Here is a 19333-nt window from a genome sequence, read left to right as displayed (position 1 = left end):
CTTCATGCGACCTGTCGTCATTCCTTCTTCTACAAAATGGTTCCCTAGTATAGCTGATACCACAGAAAAAAGCAGAAATTGAGACATGCATATGCACCTTCTCTTCATTCTAAGACCAGAGTCAAACAAAACTGACTTATCATCATTCATTTATCCTTTTATTTAGTGGCCTTAGATCCTAGAAGACAGATTCCCTATAAAATCATTTTAGCCATGAAATATTCATAAGAAATAAACTTCAAATGTTAATGAGGATACTGAAGTTTTTTTTAACCTAAAAAAAGTGGCAATTTTAGGTAGCCATAAAGCTGAGGCAAAGGTAGTTTGGGTTCTTGGAAAGAATCCTGTCTACCCATCTTTAGTGGCCTCTGGGCACAAAGCACTTATGACCACTGCAGAGGTGGAGCGATGCAAAGGACTGTGTCAGCAGTCCATGTTGTGACAGCAGCAGCACAGCATCTACAGAAAACATAGGTCATATACCTTGGCTTATACAAGGAATGCTAAGAAAAATAAGCCACCAGGTGGGAGCTTTAACATAGGTAATGATTAGTAAAAGCTCCTTAGAAAGTGAGAATTTGTAATTACTTTATTAAACATTACATTCAGTGTAAAGGCTTTAACCATCATAATCACCATGATATAATATGTGAGTATGTACATGTAAAAAAAAACCTATTGAACATAAAATTATGTTTTGAAATCTATGCAACATGAAATATAGTCTGATATAAAAAACCCAACCAATCAGAAACATGAAAACCAGTACGTTTTAATAAAAGCCTGTTGCTGGTTCTGGAATAACTGTGGCATGCATGTTCCTAGTCATGTTGGACTTCTCCTTCAGCTTTGATTGGAGTAGTGTGTGTTCCACAATGCCAATTCTAATGTCCATCTCTACAGTTTCTTGCTTCAGTTTTGTTAAGCTCTGTTTAATCTTCACCAAAGGAGCTGCAGAATGAAAATAACATGAAATGAAAATGTTCATTTGGAGTATCAGTGTATTACAGAATTGTATGACATTTTCCTCACTTTGTCTTAAGCCAAAAATAGGGTTAAAAACATAGCCAAAAACTTACTGACATTCACACAGTTTTGCTGTGGCATTTTAAGCACCTGAGATTTTTTAGGATGAAAAATGATGTAGTATTTGATGTACTGAGACTAAACTTTCTTCCTTTTCTAGGGGAAGAGCTGCTAAACAGGTGTTTAAGGATGTGTTCAAGATGATTTTATGAGCTAGTATATTTGTCTGTAGGAAAAGGAAATACAAAGGGGGAAAAGGGGAAGAGAGAATTATCTTTGAGATGTAGATAATGGGCCCACTTAAAACATATTGCAAAAAAAAAAAAAAAAAAAAATCCTAAACATTCCCTTTTGCAAGATCATTCGGTATATATCAATAGAACTCTAGAAAATTTTTCTAGGGCATAGAAAAGCCTTCAGCAATCACTACTGGCCCATATCAAAGTAACCCGCTCACAATGGAGGATGATTACCAGAGGATGATTAATTCTTCTCTATTTGACCCCTGCCCAGTCAGTTCTACTGGGGAGGAGGGAAAATAAATTAAGGGTTATCACATCACTGCCTTAGTGTCATTTGGGCATATACTTAGTGCCCTTTTGTACATAAAATAGAAAAAGTGAAGCTCATTTGATGAAAACAGAACACAATATTATTTTTTAAATTGGCATAACAAAGTACATATTTAAATACTTCCCACTCTTTGAACCAACAGTTTGAATTTTTAAAACCTCTAAATTATAGTAAAAAAGCCTACCCTTCTCAGCTGATTTGTAAGACAAACAGTATGCTGATTATCACACATTTTTGCACAATGAATCTCTCTTCAAACAAGCAACAAATGATTTGTTTTATATATTAATACTATTTTGTTAAGTAGGTTTCTTGAAGAGCTATTTTTCTCTTGCTCAGTTTTTTCCCTAAAATGAGCATGTACTTACCACCATCGGTCATGCTGCTGCCCTTTTCTTCCATTTCTTGTTTTACCTTTTCTAATTCTTCCATAACCTTTCATGAAAACAAGTTTTCATAAGCATTACATTTTAATAAACTTTCAAAATTTTTGAATTATGTATTAAGAAACTGTAATTTAGATATTAGCCACACATATAGAAAAATACAGACATAAGGAATATTTTGGACATAATTCAAATAAGATAACGTATGCAGATACACAAAGCTTTTCAGTTTTTCAGAATGCTCCTAATGATAAACTTCACCAAATGGCCGCCACGTCCGTTTTCTCATGTTGCAATATACTAAACACAATCAAAGTTGTTTTAGTCACTAGACACTCAAACCTCGCAATTATCTCATCGCATATACTTTGAAATTCTCTAACAATTGGTTATTAATTAAAATAGTATAAACATCCTAAAGAGATTTTAGATTTCTAAAGGTTTTCTGGATATCGTTCTTAATATTATAGTTCTATAAGACATTATGTCACTTTTTCCTCTATAGACACTAAAAAATGTTTATATTGGCCGGGCGCGGTGGCTCACGCCTGTAATCCCAGCACTTTGGGAGGCCGAGACGGGCGGATCACAAGGTCAGGAAATCAAGACCATCCTGGCTAACACGGTGAAACCCCGTCTCTACTAAAAATACAAAAAAGTAGCCGGGCGCCGTGGCGGGCGCCTGTAGTCCCAGCTACTGGGGCGGCTGAGGCAAGAAAATGGCGTGAACCCGGGAGGCGGAGCTTGCAGTGAGCAGAGATCGCACCACTGCACTCCAGCCCGGGCGACGGAGCGAGACTCTGCCTCAAAAAAAAAAAAGTAAATAAATGTTTATATCATATGGCTATGTATAAGAATATTCTTATTGCTTTATCCAAATCATGAACTCCAAACTCCAGGATGCATACTTTGCTGTCACACTTGTTCCTATCTGAACTCTATTTGGCGATTATACTACTATAGCCTCTATTATTAGCAAAATTCCAAACCAGCATTAATATAAGTAGAAAATACCATCTTTAAGAAATTGAAACATTTTACAGGATCTACAACTAAGCTATAATTATTGTGACTTAGTAGGCTTTATTTTTATCATACTGGTGAGTAAAACCTTCCCTGGGAATAAAGTGCTCATCCAAGTAAAGCAAATTAATTTTTTCAGGCACTTGAAACGTTACAACTGGGGACAACTATCTACTCCAAAAGAAGTAAATGGTTCCCTGGACTCCCTTCAAGTGTTAATTTACCTAACATCAGTGAACACTTCACTTCTACATACCGTTTTATTTGCTTAGAAGCACCACAGGATTAGAGTCTAAATATTTCTAATGTAATATTTTTAGTGTTTTAAAATAACTTGATTCCTCAAATAATTTCTATAAAAAAGGCTTAATTCTTTCCTGTCAAAACAGTAAAGTTTGTTCCAATTATACTGGATTGTAACCAAAGATCATCTTGGATTTTAGTCCCAAATAAACTACTGGCCTTTTTCCAAGGTTTTTTCCTCCTTTGGCTCTTCATTGAAAAATGGGAATATATATCAGGTCCTGCCTCTCTTGCAAGATCATAAAAATAAATGCAACTATTTATTTTTATGCAAATATCCTAAAGGAGGAGGTTATAAGCCACTCCCAATTGTGGACAGAGAAATACACTCAGGATCACACACAAGTTATCAATAACAGTCACTAAAATAAACCTTATATCTTACAGACTAACGTTAAAATTTGTTATAGATTCCTTAAGTCAGTGCTTTACCTATTCATCTCCATGTTAATAATAATTATTATGTAAAAATGTTGAGGAAAATTGTAAGTGTGCTAATATTATGAGCAGGTTTTTTGTTGAATTTAATACAGAAACTTCAGGCATCTTGTGGAAACAAGAAATGTATCAATTATTGATTCAGTGATAGGAAAATTAGGGATTTCCTAAAGAAAATGATTTAAAGGCACAGAAAGCAACTGAAATTAGCATTGTTAAACCATCTGTAGGCTCTCAATGGCTGGGGCCCAGCTGACAGGTGAGAAGCAGGGCAAAAGCATTGGTGTGTACCTCAGAGAGGAGTCTGGTTCTTTCCGTTACTCCTCCGTTTCCCTGCTGGTATCGCTCCTTTGCCTGAAAGGAAAAACATTTTGTTTAATGGCAAATACAAAGCAGCAGAAGATTAAATACGACTGACCTCTTTGTGTCTGCAATTTCTGCATGTCATTTTATGACAACCCCCGCCCCTTGTTTGTGAATACATTTGTGAAAGTGACATTTAACTGTAGCCGTTTTATGTCCCTAATAGGCACCATGTATTTAACTAAAGCACTACAAAATGATGAACTCCCTTAACCTTCATAAACTGACTGTGTACCTCGATGGGCATGGTTCACAATAAAAACTGTCCTTGGTCATTCCTAAACAGTTTAGGAGAGCGGCTCTTGGTCAATCTAATTTGCATGCTATGCAGAGAAAATCAGTTCTAAAGCAAAAAATCAATCAAAGTAGAGCACGAAGCTCAGCAATTAATAAGGATTAACATTCAGTAAGACAGTACAATCAATTGGAGTATGTTAGAAACTAACAATCAACTATATAATATTAATATTAGACAAATACATGGTGGCTTCAATCAGAGTGTTTTACATTATTTTGATAGTTAAAATATTCGTAAGTAATTGTGTATATGAGGGAATATATTAAATAAATAATATAATCGAAAAGTATAGATTTCTATTTGGTCTTTGAGAACTTCTGAAAGTATAGAGATATCTCAAGTTTATTTCTACTTTTTTCTCTTTCTCAACTTTGTCTGCTAAAGACAAAAAATATGCCTTCGACTGATGTTTACAAGTGTCCTTACTAGTCTTCTTTAACATCAGAAAACAGGGGGCATAAATCCCAAAGGAAAGCTTTTAGATCCCTACTGCTGGGACAAAGAACTGGTGCTTTCAAAGTCTAGTGATTTTATTTTTTGGTTAAAATTCTAAAAGTTTGAAAGAATGAAAAATTTGTCTCATTTTATTAATTAAACGGCTTGTCTCTGAATCTGTCTTGCTTTCACATTCCTTATTATGTGGCTGTAAGCCTAATGGCAAGGACTGTCTTTTTCCTTTGACACATGTAAATGCATACTATTCTTCCTCCTATGCCAATGGTAAATTAACAACAGACTTAGAAACAAAACCAGGTGTCCTGATACTCTGTTCCTGTTTTAAGCTATGTTCCCCCAACAGCATATGCCTTCATTCACGTAAATCAAATGAAGACGTGCATTTAAAGGCTTCTAGGAGAAAACAATTTCTATTACATGTAAAATGGAAATAAGTTCACTTGGCTCTCTTGGCTTCCTAAAGTGGGCAGAAAATTGATGTTTTGCTGTTTAGGAAAAGCATTTCATGATTCTCAAATGAACAGTATTGTGTCAAGTTTAGGGTTTAGGGTTAACTTGAATAAATCCCTGGAAATAATTCTTAAATTACCTCACTCAGCTGGGCTTGAGCTGCACGATATTCTTGAACCAAATTCTCAAGCTGATTGTTGATGTACTTTTCTCGGCTGCCGATCTTTTCCAAAGTCCTAGTAATTTCATTATGGAGTTTGTCCAAAAATCCCTAGAAATTCCATGGAATTTGCAGACAGAAGAACTCACAAATATATTTTTTCAAAAATAGTTAAAAATGGGTTAAATCTCAATCCATTCTACAAATCAACTACATGTGCAAAAGAAGACACCTTGAAATTTTCAATAGCATAAAATGTCTGTGATGAGAAATATTTTAATCACACTTAGAAGAATTTTAGAATAAAAATGCACCTGGAAGTGTTAGTCAATTCATTTGTCATTATACATGCTATAAAATTTATGTGACTATAATTAGCATTATATAACGTTCACAATCAAAGTAGGTAAGGGAATAACATGAGTTTCCTATAGCACAATTCAAAGGTGACTGAAATATTCCAGTTGGAAATAGATCCCTAAGCCTATAGCTCTAGCCTGGGACACATAACTTCTCAGTCTAGCTTTGCTTCTTTGTGACATTCTCCAAAGTCCCTATTTCTGGCAGGGCAACGAGCCTGCGGAGGCTGTAAGTTCTAGACATTTCTGGCCTGGTGTTCTCTCCTCCCTTAAGATTCAGAGAGGAAAGAATGATGAAATGTTTCTAATATATGTATTATCTATATATTATACATATATATCTTATATATATACATATATAGCTTTTACTAACATGTAAGTTAGCTTTCTTCAGTTGGCTTAAATGTAAGGTCAGTTGAAATGTAATACGGTACATGCAATTAGTAAGCTCCTTAAAGACAAAAATTGTGTCTTTTTCTTCTTTCATGTTATCTTATAACAGGTGTTCCACAGATGAGTAAATGTACATTTATTCACCTAAAGTAATTCATATACCTTGGTCTCCTTTAGAGCAGATTCAATTCCACTTTTGTGCTGGTGCATTTGGTCAACATGGATTCTCCAATCCTACAGGCATAGAGCACACAGAAATAATGTAAAAAATACTACATTTCCTTCTTTCCCCTACTTCTTGTGAAGTTGTAACCTTTAATTACTTTGGTTCCTGCCCTATTTCAGGTGGGAGAGTCCTATTTATAGCTTCCAATCAGATTATAAAGAAATATGTGTAGAGCACTTTAGGATAAAAGGTTCTAAATAAATGTAAATTATTTTACATGTTCACAGAGTGATGTCTGACAATTTAAATACAAATTATTCCTGCACTGCTGGTGGTTAATATTTATGACTACCCATCAAAATGAAAAAAAAAAATTCTAATTACTAGAAAAGAACTATTTGTTTAAGCAGTTGCAATTCCGTTTGCCAAAAGCAATTCTGAACTCAAATATCATATATCAAAGATTAGTTTGTCCCTTGGAAATGAAAATGGGGCCCTCATCTTCATGAAGCCTTTTGAGTCTCTTTCTTAATAAAGGAAGTTTATAATAATTATTGGAGTTCATGTATTTTAAAATATCATCTATTACTATTAGACTGATCTGAATTAGTGTGCAAATCTGAAATCTACATCAACATTTTAATTTCCTACAAAATATATTAAAAATATTTCAGTTTACTACAAAGTAATAGTTTTTTATTTTATTTTATTTTACTTTAAGTTCTGGGACACATGTGCTGAATGTGCACGTTTGTTACATAGCTATGCATGTGCCATGGTGGTTTCTGCACCCATCAACCTGTCACCTAGGTTTTAAGCCCTGCATGCATTAGGTATTTGTCCTACTGCTCTCCCTCCCCATCCCCCATCCCCCAACAGGCCTCGTGTGTGATGTTCCCCTCCCTGTGTCCATGTGTTCTCACTGTTCAACTCTCACTTATGAGTGAGAACATGCGGTGTTTGGCTTTCTGTTCCTGTGTTAGTTTGCTGAGAATGATGGTTCCCAGCTTCATCCACGTCCCTGCAAAGGACAGGAACTCATTCTTTTTTATGGCTGCATGGTATTCCACAGTGTCTATTTTCTTTATCCAGTCTATCATTGATGCAGATTTGGGTTAGTTCCAAGTCTTTGCTATTGTAAATAGTGTTGCAATAAACATATATGTGCATGTGTCTTTATAGTAAAATGACTTATAATCCTTTGGGTATATACCCAGTAATGGGACTGCTGGGTCAAATGGTATTTCTGGTTCTAGATCCTTGAGGAACTGCCACACTGTCTTCCACAATGGTTGAATTAATTTACACTCCCACACTCCCACCAACAGTGTAAAAGTGTTCCTATTCGCCACATCCTCTCTAGCATCTGTTGTTTCCAGACTTTTTTGATCACTACTCTAACTGGCATGAGATGGTATCTCATTGTGGTTTTGATTTGCATTGCTCTAATGAACAGTGGTGACGAGCTTTTTTTCATGTTTTTTGGCCACATACATGTCTTCTTTTGAGAAGTGTCGGTTCATATCCTTTGCCCACTTTTCGATGTTTTTTTTTCCTGAAATTTGTCTAAGCTCCTTGTAGATTCTGGATACTAGACTTTTGTCAGATGGATAGATTGCAAAAATTTTCTCCCATTCTCTAGGCTGCCTGTTCACTTGGATGACAGTTTCTTTTGCTATGCAGAAGCTCTTTAGTTTAATTAGAGGCTATTTGTCAATTTTGGCTTTTGTTAACATTGCTTTTGGTGTTTTAGTCATGAAGTCTTTGCCCATGCCTATGTCCTGAAAGGTATTGCCTAGGTTTTCTTCTTGGGTTTCTGTGGTTTTAGGTTTTACATTTAAGTCTTTAGACCATCTTGAGCTAATTTTTGTATAAGGTGTAAGGAAGGGGTACAGTTTCTGTTTTCTGTATATGGGTAGCCAGTTTTATCCTTGATCAATATCAATGTGAAAATCCTCAATAAAATACTGGCAAAACGAATCCAGCAGCACATCAAAAAGCTTATCCACCATGATCAAGTCGGTTTCAGTCCCAGGATGCAAGGCTGGTTCAACATACACAAATCAATAAATGTAATCCATCATAGAAACAGAACCAATGACAAAAACCACATGATTATCTCAATAGATGCAGAAAAGGCCGTTGATAAAATTCAACACTCTTTCATGCTAAAAACTCTCAATAAACTCGGTATTGATGGAACATATCTCAAAGTAATAAGCGCTATTTATGACAAACCCATTGCCAATATCATACTGAATGGGCAAAAGCTGGAAGCATTCCCTCTGAAAACCGGCAAAAGACAAGGATGCCCTCTCTCCCCACTCCTATTCAACATAGTATTGGAAGTTCTAGCCCAGGCAATCAGGCAACAGAAAGAAATAAAGGGTATTCAAATAGGAACTGAAGAAGTTAAATTGTCTCTGTTTGCAGATAACATGATTGTATATTTAGAAAACCCTTATGTCTCAGTCTCAAAACTCCTTAAGCTAATAAGCAATTTCAGCAAAGCCTCAGGATACAAAATCAATGTGCAAAACTCACAAGCATTCCTATATGCCAATAATAGACAAGTAGAGAGCCAAATCATGAGTGAACTTCTATTCACAATTGCTATAAATAAAATAAAATATCTAGGAATACAACTTACAAGGAATGTGGAGGACTTCTTCAAATCCTTGAGCAAAAACCACTGCTCAAGGAAATAAGAAAGGACACAAACAAATGGAAAAACATTCCATGCTCATGGATAGGACGAATCAATATCATGAAAACAGACACACTGCCCAAAGTAATTTATAGATTCAAAGCTATCCCCATCAAACTACCATTGACTTTCTTCCCAGATTAGAAAAAACTACTTTAAATTTCATATGAAGCCAAAACAAAAAAAAAAATCCATACAGCCAAAAAAATCCTAAGCAAAAACAACAAAGCTGGAGGCATCACGCTATTTGACTTCACACTACACAAGGCTACAGTAACCAAAACAGCATGGTACTGGTACCAAAACAGATATATAGACCAATGTAACAGAATAGAGACCTCAGAAATAACATCACACATCTACGACCATCTGATCTTCAACAAACCTGACAAAAACAAACAATGGGAAAAGGATTCCCTATTTAATACAAAGTAATAATTTTAAAAGAGAAATTGAGAAATACCCATTGTAAAAGAAAAATATAGTGAAAAGGATTCCCTATTTAATACAAAGCAATAATTTTAAAAGAGAAATTGAGAAATACCCATTGTAAAAGAAAAATATAGTAAGTTAGAGTAAGTGATGCAACTAGGCTATTTCTTCATCGCACATGTATGTTTGCATACCCTGATGCTCCACTTTGCTATGTACACTATTTTGTGAGTAAAAGGATATTTTGTGAATAGTCCCATTCTACTTATGACTTGACTTTGAAATGGCCTAGTGACTGCAGGGTAAAAAACTACTTGGGTACTTCAAATGTACCAATTATAAAATTACAATATATTAAAGCTGCAAAGAACCTCAAAAAGCATCCAGTCTCAATCTTGTCATTTCACAGATAAGCAAACAGAGGCCTGGTGACAGCAAGGGGAACACCCAAGGCCACATAGCTATTGTTGCACCTGCATAGAAGCCAAATGTAGTCATTTCCACACAACACATACTGCCAGTTTGACGTAAAAAAAGGGGGCAACTGCTACCTGATAGTGAAGGTGCTAGAGTAGAAAACAAATCAGCACTTTCCTTTATCCTTTAACATTTTTCTGTTTCATGAGCAAGAAGTATCTCAGAATTGGAGAGCTGAAAAGAACCTTAAAGATCCATTCATCTACTTAACAATCATCTAGTGTAACGTTTTCATTTTATAGTTGAGGTGACTATTCACCACCCGTGACTATGACTACACAGAGTTGGCAACAGAACAAGGCCCCTCCAAGTCAGCTAATCAACACTGGAATAGAGAGAAGGGACAACTGGCTGGCCTCCTGCACCTGGACCAAAAATGGCTAAGCCTCAAAATGGAAACCTACTGAAGCCCAAGTTAGCATCTTTATGAAAGCAAGTGAACCTAACATGCATCATTATATTATCATTAATTTTTTTGAAAAAGAACTCATTCTGCCTGGTTCCAAAAAGAATTTCAGAGGCCTTAAAAAACACCAAGCTCAAGTATTTACATTGTTTCCCTCTTCCTAACAGTCTCTGTTTCTCTTTGCCTGTTTCTCTCCATATATATTTAGAAAAATGCATACATACATACATATACAAATACATATTTTTATACATAGCTTTATTATAATGGATATGTTAAAATAGTTTGTGTTCTGCCATTTCTACCCAGCATTATTTATAAATATATTTTTGCATGTATTGACATTTAAAACATTTTGAGAGAAGCAACCATGCCTGACTCATCTAGGTATAACTATGACAGTGTACACTGATGTAAAACTCCATGGAGGGGTTGGTATTTCTGTGGAACCTTGAAGCATGAGTAGCATTTCAACAGGCTATAAAGATGTGGGGAGGAAGCAAGTTCTTGGCTGAGGGAGTAACATGAACAAGGAAAATACATGGCGACCAAGCAGCCTAAGGCTGGCTAGCATGAAAAACACAAAGTTCTTGGGGTGGGCTCGGGAGGATGGATCACAAGAAAATAAAGCTGGAGAGGGAGGTTCAATTAGATCAAGGGCTTTTCTTACAACAACTAAAGAGTACAGATTTTATTATGTAGATAATGGGGACCTATCAGATATTTTTGGTTTCAGTTTTAAAGATAGGTGTGTTTTGAGAAAGTAACAGCGTAAAGGACTGATTAGAAAAGCAAGAGACTGAAGGCAGGTAGGGATCCAGTTAGGAGGCTAATAGTTCACATGACATAGATTAGCCAGGTCTGAATTACAGCAGTGCTTGTGAGAATAGAAAGGAAGGGATGCATTCAAGAGACATTGTACAGGCAGAAACAGCAAAACTTGAAGACTGACTAAAGGGAAGTACGCACATGGGGTGACTGAAGTGAAGGTGGAGTAGTAGAGAGAATGTGTCTTTAAGGTTTCCAGCCTGAGGAACTGCGGGGATATTAATACTACAGTGTGACAAGAACAGCATAGATTTTAGGGAAGTCAAAAATACTAGCAATTTGTGTTTGCACTTAAGTTTGATAAGCTACTGGGACATTCATGTATTTATAAAGCCCATTAAAGTGTTGATGGGCCAGCAATGATTTGTAATTACCTGCGAGGCAAATCTGAATATTTGTTTTATTAAAATCTTCTACATGGACACATTCCTGATATAAAGTTAAAAAAAGTAAAAAAGTATTCTTACCCTAACTTTTAGAAATTGTTCTCACAGAAATAATTGGGAATACACAAAGATTAATGTACAAGTTCTTGATAAAAGTAAAATAGCAGAAAACGAAATATCTAACAGCAGAGGACAGTTTAAACTAATTTTGTAATATTCATTCCACTACTAAAAATAATGCAATATGATACTGTTTTTATAAATCTGGAAACCAAGCAAAACTCAGTGATACTCTGTTTGGAGATACAAACATATGCGAACACACACACAAAAAAAGACACTGTGCACAAACTTGAGGATAGTGATTATTGCGGGTGGGAAGAGGCAGCAGCAGAGGAGCACACAGCTAACTTCAAGTGGTAATGGTCTAGTTCTCAAGTTGGGGGTGGGTTTATTATTGGGCTTCATAATTAAAATTTGCTTCTCAAGATGGGGTACAACCTGATACACCCATCATAAACTAAAAATATCCAGTCAAAACTGCATGTAATACACCTAACTTTCCGAACATCATAGCTTAGTCTAGCTTACCTTCAATGTGCTTGAAAGGCTTACATTAGCCTCAGTTGGGCAAAACCATCTAACACAAACCCTACTTTATAATAATATAGTGAATATCTCATGTAATTTATTAAATATTGTACAGAAATTGAAAACCAGAATGGAGTTCTGGGTGCTGCTCAAAGTACAGTTTCTACTGAATGAATATCACTTTTGCACCACTGTAAAGTTGAAAAATTGTTAAGTTGAACCATGGTAAGTCGGGAACTGTGTGTGTGTATGTGTGTGTGTATACACACACATACACACACATATATTATATACAGTAATACTAAACATCAAAATGTTAAATTCATGTTCTCAAAAAATATTTAATGAACAGCAAATATGCATACTAACAACATACATTAAAGTGGAAAATACAGTCTCAAAAAGGGTATTTTCATTAGGTGTCCAATTTAGTAAAAATTAGTAATTGCGTATATTTGAATGTGTGTGTGTGTGTGTGTGTGTATGTTAAGACAGGGATTTGAATATGGGTACTTTTACATTTCTTCTTTACTATTCCAGAATTTCCTAAATTTCCTACAAGGAAATTTTATTACTTTTATAGTCAGGAAAAAAAAGACAAAAACCTTCTAGATGCCCAAGAAGTTCTTGAAAGGGGTTTAATATAGTTATAGTGGAAATAAATATAAATGATTATAACCGTGGCATTTTAAAAACATGAATATAAAAAGGCAAAATATATATCTTTTGAAAAACTATTAATACAACTAAGATAGTCAAAAGCTTTACAAAGGTTTGTGTCAAAATGAAGAAGAAGAAATAGGTTTTAATGATATATAAGGACTTGAAATCTATCTGGATCCCTGAAATAAAAAACATTAAAAGGAACTGTTCAACGATAAGAGTAATTCTTACATTAGCAGAGAATCCATTAGATTACAATGCACTTTTATATGACTTCCTTTATTTGAGACTCACAAAGGTTTGGAGACATTAAGTAGATATTGTCATCTCTTCTTATACTTCTACCTTCCCTTTAAGAGGGTTATGAGATTTGCTGGCTGGTTGTGGGACGAGTACACTTTCTTGCTTCATTGATGCTGATCTTGACTATGTGGTTCTCTTTAGTCAGTGGAATGATGGTGGACATGGTCTATGCCAGGATTGTGCAGAAGCTGTCAGAAGCATCCATTTCCCTGCTCTCTTGCTGTTTCAGACATGATAATAATAAGCATGCCCCACATAGGGACTATCCTTTCAGCCTGGGTCTGAGAGTGAGAAACATAGAACCCAGCTGGCGCAGAGCTGCAGCCGAAGCAGGTATCAGTAGATATGTATTGTACGTGAAAATAAATGTGTTAATGTAAGCCACTGTGATTTGGGGGTTGTTATGCAGAAAAATTAACTACATATATGTATCTTATAGTGAGGAAAACTAAGAATCAGATAGGCTAATTGACTTTGGCAAAGTTTTATGTCCGAAAAATAGAGTGCGATCTCAAAACAGTGTGTTTTCCACATACTACATCATGCTTTTTGGGGGGATAAAATAAACTACCAAAGAATTTATAAGGTAAACCAAGAATTCTTTTTGCTATTTATCAAGTTCTTGCTGGGGTCTACTGGTCACCTATTCCAAAGTGCTCTAACGTGTTCATTTGGCATCATTTCTCCTCTCTATTGAAGATGAATATTTCACTCAATTTTGCATATTTTCTCTCTCAATGGAATTGAGAACACTAATACTACAGTACATCATTTCTTTAGAATTTCTATTTTTCAAAATCCTCTCATATGAAATCACATGTATAATGCTATCACTTATCAGGTAAATAGCAAAGGTATCAACGTAACCATAGATCCCCTTCCCACTCCAAATTCTTTAGCACTAAATTATAACATTATCTATTTCCCTTCTTCAGAAACTGAAAAACTGTACTGAAGTATCTGGAGATGGTGATTCATAGTACTCCATAAAATCAAAAAGTATGAGATCTAGTTGCAGCTGTTAAGGTGACTCGCAAGACTATAAGGATCTCTGGGTTTTACTTCAACACAATGACACCTGAAAATTTCCTTTGCATATGCAGAGACATTTTCTTTGTCTAGATTTCCAACTCAATGCTTAAAGCTTCTCTCTGACACTGTAGGAGAAAGAGAAACTAAATCATGAGCTACAGCTAGAGATGGTAAATGGAACTTACATCTGTGTATAGGTTTCATTAATTTACAACTTGTAAAATACCAAATCCTCTTTTTTTTCAAAAAAAGTATGACTTTATGAGTGGAGAGGCATAGTGCTAAAGAATTATTGATAGAAAAAAGCCAAGGAAGTCACCTTCCCGTGTGCTGGGATGCTTTTTTCCAATGTCAGAAAAAATCCACACCAGACCACAACTGACCATAGCAGTTCATGGAGGTCTATTCGCGCTTTTTGCTTCTCCCTGCAAAAAAGCAAGAGCAGAGCTCCAAGGCTCTGATGTGTGTTGAATCATTTCCCATCACAAAAACGTTACTTATATTCTGACATTGACTCTACCCTTCCCTATTCTCACTGCCCACAATTATAAAGGTAATTACGATTCCATTATAATTACCGGTGAAACCTTAATTCAATGTTCTGTTTTGCACTTTTAGTGAATATAAAACTATTTACAAGGGGGATTAAAGGCTCCATTTAAGACATCTAACTGCATTTTTCTCAGGCCATTGTTTCAACACAGAATTCACTTTCTCTAGAGATTTTCAAGATCACTCTAATGTATGGGAAAGAAATCCTATACCTCCATTTCACAGATCGGGTAACAAATTGAGGTTGTGTGATGTTTTAACACCACCAATCACAAAATGAATAAGAAACCAAGTATCCTTTCTCTCTCTTACAGGTTTTCTATTATATCAAGCAGCCTCCTTCATTTCCTTTCTTTGTTACCCAATTTCAATAAGAAGCACAAGAAGTTCTTATAACTCTCAATTCAAAGTCTGCACATTAAATGAATGTTTATTATCCTGGTTGTTTTGCTAAAGCATGAACACTAGGGACGCTTGCTGCTTCTAATCTTCTGCAGACAGACAATCCAGATAAAATAACCTTGCTAGAATCATCACTAAAACAAGGATAAGTAAGTCTCAAAGAAGGATTTATAGGACTCTCCTGCAAACAAAATGCATAAAGCTTCAGTACAGTTTCTTTGGTGGTATCTACTTTAGTTACTTAGAAATTTTTAATCTCTCCTTCCTTGGGTATGGAGTAATACCTCAACAGTCACGTCCCTCCAGGGATCTTTTTAAATCTAATAATGATAATTATAATGTTAACATTCATGGAATGCTTAGTATGTGTCAGGCACTATGCTAAGTACTACTGGTACATCAACACATATAATTCTCTTAAAAAGTCTACTAAGATGAGGAAATTGAGACTTAGCTATTTTTAAGTAGACTGTAAACTCACACTGGTCAATCCATTGGTAGAGCCCAAAGTTGCAATGACCACTATATCATAACATCATTTTCCTTGATAAAATGCAGTAAAGTATACCTAAAAATTTTAAGTGGATAATGGTTAGGGGAGACTTCAGTTTGCTTGTAATATCTGAGTTCTTACAAGAAGGTTATTCATATATTAATAGTGCAATAAAAATGAATTGAAAACATTCTTAGGATAAACATATGTAATTATCAGTGTTATCAGAAAAAATATCCAGCCCCCAGATGGCTTCATTATCTTCCCAAACATTTAAGAAATAATTAACAACCTTATACAAACTCTACTATACAACAGAAAAACACGGAGAGCAATTGCCAATATGTTTTATGAGACCTGCATAACATTATACCCAAACCTGACAAAGATCCCTAAAAACAAACAAAAATTACAGATCAATACCTTTTGTAATTACAGACACAAAAGTCTTAAAATATTAGCAAATCAAGCCCAGTGATATGTAATGAGGATAATATATCATAATCAAGTTGCATTTATTCCAAAATGCAAGGTTAGTTTAACACCAAAAAAAATCAATCAATATAATTCAACACAAAGCGGGGGGCGGGGGTGGAGAGGAGACAAATTGTATAAATCATTTCAATCGATGAAGAAAAAAATTATTTGAAACAAAATTTAATGTCCTTTCATGACAAAACCTCTTGGCAAACAAGGAACAAAAGGGAACTTCCCTAATTTACTACAGGATATTTCTAAAAGACATAAAGATAATATCATGCTTCATGGTGAAACTGAAATACTGAAAGCATTCTCCCTGATAACACCGCTTACAGACAAAATAAGACTACAGTTCTTAACCAGTATAGCAGGCAAGATAAAGTAAAAAGACAAAAGGCTCACAAAGAAAGGCGACTGATGTTATTTGCGAATGACATAATTATAAATCAGAAAAGGCAAAATAATTTACAGGCCTACTGTTTAAAGTTAATTTAGCAAGTCACACACACACACACAAACACACACACACAGCTAGATACAGATATACATAAAAAATTGTATTTCTATATACCAGCAACAAATAAACATAAAATATATTTAAAAGATACCATTTTTAATAGTATCAAATAACAACAAATGGACTAAAGTGATAAGATACAGAGTCCAGATACAGACCCACACATACACGCTCACTTGATTTATGACAAAGCAGTGTACTGGTGAAAGAATAACCTCTTCAGTAAACTGTCTGGGTCAGTTGCATATACATATGAAAACCAAGTAAGTCTTCAGTTCCACCTCACAACCATACACAAGAATCAAACTTAGATGGACTACAAATCTTCTGAAGGGCAAAACAATAAAGCTTAAAAAAGAAAACAGTACGAGAATATCTTCATAATATCGGGGTTAGCAAAGATTTCTTAAAACATAAGTATTAGCCATACTTACTCCCTCCAAAAAAATCATTTTGAGTATATTAACATTAAGTCACTGTTTATCATAATACACAAAGGAAAAGGAGAGCTAGAGTAGATATTTGCAGTACACGTATCTGACAAGGGATTCATATCCTGAACATATAAAGAACTTCTATAAATCAAAAGGAAAAGGAGATGGCCCGACGGCTAAACACAAAAGAAGATATCCAAAAGCTAAATAAGCATATGAAAAAGTGGCTCAACCTCGTAAGTCAACCAGGAAATGCAAATTAAAATGACAATGAGATATCATAACATACCTACCACAATGATTAAACTAAAAAAGACTAAAACACTACTGAATGTTGACAAAGATGTGAAGCAACTGAAAGTTCATACAGTGCTGGCAGGAATATAATTTTTTTAACCACTTTCAAAATTTATTTGGCAGAGTCTACTACAGCTGATCACATACCTACACCATGACCTAGCAATTCCACTCCTAGCAGAAATTCCAGTAGAAATGTACATAATGCTATGAAAATTCTTCTATGTGCTAAAACACATATAGAACAATTTTCATAGCAGCATTATGTATAATAGTCCCAAACTGGAAATAACTCACATATACTCAGATGCAGGAAGGACGAGACCTTGAGTTATGCAAATCTGCCACTGAAAGAGTGGAGAGCTAGAGGCTGTCTGCTGACCATACTTTCTGTGGCTGGGCAGCAAGGCCCTGGGGGATCTGGATAACAAATCCCTATTTCAACCACAGGGAGAGACTCAGTTATTAAATCTTTTAATTTTAGTTGCAGTGGTAAAAAGGTAGGGCCAAGTGGGAGTTATATTCCAAAAGTGACAAGTCTTGAGATTTCCTATGACATGTCTAAAAACTCATCTAGGGTCAACAATTCTTTGCAAATCTGAATGGCAGAAAATCTGATTAAGTAAAAGGGGCAAGGAAAATACTGTGATAGAAGGAGGTGCACATATCTAAGTTTACTCTAGGAAATACTTCTCAGACAAAAATCTATAAATTATCATGCTTTCTGCAAGGATATGAGCAGCATATTTCTTTCATCCACAGAAAATCCTCCCTTCCCTAATAAAAGAACATTATCTGTATTCTCTTTTTGCCACTTGGCACAAGCAGATTTGCAATCTCTTCTTGTTCTCATTCTCAGAGTTATCCATTTCATTACTGCACTCATGTGTGTATTTATTTGTGTATGTGAGTGTATGTGTGAGAGAAAGAGAAAAAAAGAGAGTGAGACTGTCTATTCAATTAAATAACTTTTAAAAAATGAGACTGAATAACTTTTCTAATGAAAAATGCCCATTAGGTTACAGGATAATTATAGAATGTGGTTTTCCTGAATTTTTAAATCTGACATTTTCTTCCATTGTCAGCAGCTTAAAGTCTTCTATGGTACACTCTTGTGGTGTAAAAGCGTAATTTTTATTTTTACGTATTAAAGAACTACACATATGACTTAAAAACAGTTAAGTAGCCATGTGTGGTACATATTGTGCTAATAAGGGAGGAGACCACCCCTCATATTGTCTTATGCCCAATTTCTGCCTCCAAGGGAAGAAGTAAAAACTAAAAGGCAGAAATGAAATCCACAGGTAGACAGCCCGGGGCCGCATCCTGGGCCTGGAAGTTAAAGACCGACCCCTGACCTAACTGGTTCTGTTACCTATAGATTATAGCCATTGTATAGGAATACACTGAAAATCCCTATCTTGTTTTGTTCCGATCCAATTACCAGTGCCTGCAGCCCCCAGTCACGTACCCCCTGCTTGCTCAATCACGACCCTCTCACACGCACCCCCTTAGAGTTGTGAGCCCTTAAAAGGGACAGGAATTGCTTACTCAGGGAGCTCAGCTCTTGAGACTGAAGTATTGCCGATGCCCCCGGCCATATAAACCCCTTCCTTCTGTAACTCGGTGTCTGAGTTTTGTCTGCCGCTCGTCCTGCTACATTTCTTGGTTCCCTGACCAGGAAGCGAGGTGAATGGTGGATGGAGGAGGCATCTCCTTAGGCGGCTTGAGCCTGCCCTGTGGAACATCTCTGTGGGGGACTCCAACCAGCCTGAGCGACGCGGATCCTGAGAGCGCTCCTGGGTAGGCATTTGCCCTGGTGGGGTGCCTCGCCAGAGCAGTGTGTGGCAGGCCCCCGTGGAGGATCAACGCAGTGGCTGAACACCAGGAAGGAACGGGCACTTGGAGTCTGGACATCTAAAACTTGGTAAGACTAGTC

The 19333-nt window shown here is 35.8% G+C and overlaps 1 protein-coding gene across 1 annotated transcript in view; it reads right to left on the bottom strand.

Annotated features, from left to right (window-relative positions):
- Nucleotides 1–563: 563 nt before the first annotated feature.
- The window catches only part of IFT57 (intraflagellar transport 57), a 68461-nt gene continuing 49691 nt past the window's right edge, over nt 564–19333 (bottom strand). Inside the window, exons 7-11 of the mRNA XM_023212591.3 lie at nt 6391–6462; nt 5456–5587; nt 4041–4103; nt 1968–2034; nt 564–951 (exon numbers count right to left, since the gene is read on the bottom strand). Of these exons, the coding sequence (XP_023068359.1) occupies nt 773–951; nt 1968–2034; nt 4041–4103; nt 5456–5587; nt 6391–6462 (513 nt within the window). The 3' untranslated portion in view covers nt 564–772. The remainder of the gene's footprint in view (nt 952–1967; nt 2035–4040; nt 4104–5455; nt 5588–6390; nt 6463–19333) is intronic.

Source organism: Piliocolobus tephrosceles, unplaced genomic scaffold (genome assembly GCF_002776525.5).
Source record: "Piliocolobus tephrosceles isolate RC106 unplaced genomic scaffold, ASM277652v3 unscaffolded_20, whole genome shotgun sequence".
In the NCBI taxonomy this organism is placed as follows: Eukaryota; Metazoa; Chordata; class Mammalia; order Primates; family Cercopithecidae; genus Piliocolobus; species Piliocolobus tephrosceles.
Note: the sequence above shows the minus strand (reverse complement) of the source record. Positions and strands in the feature narration are given on the sequence as shown.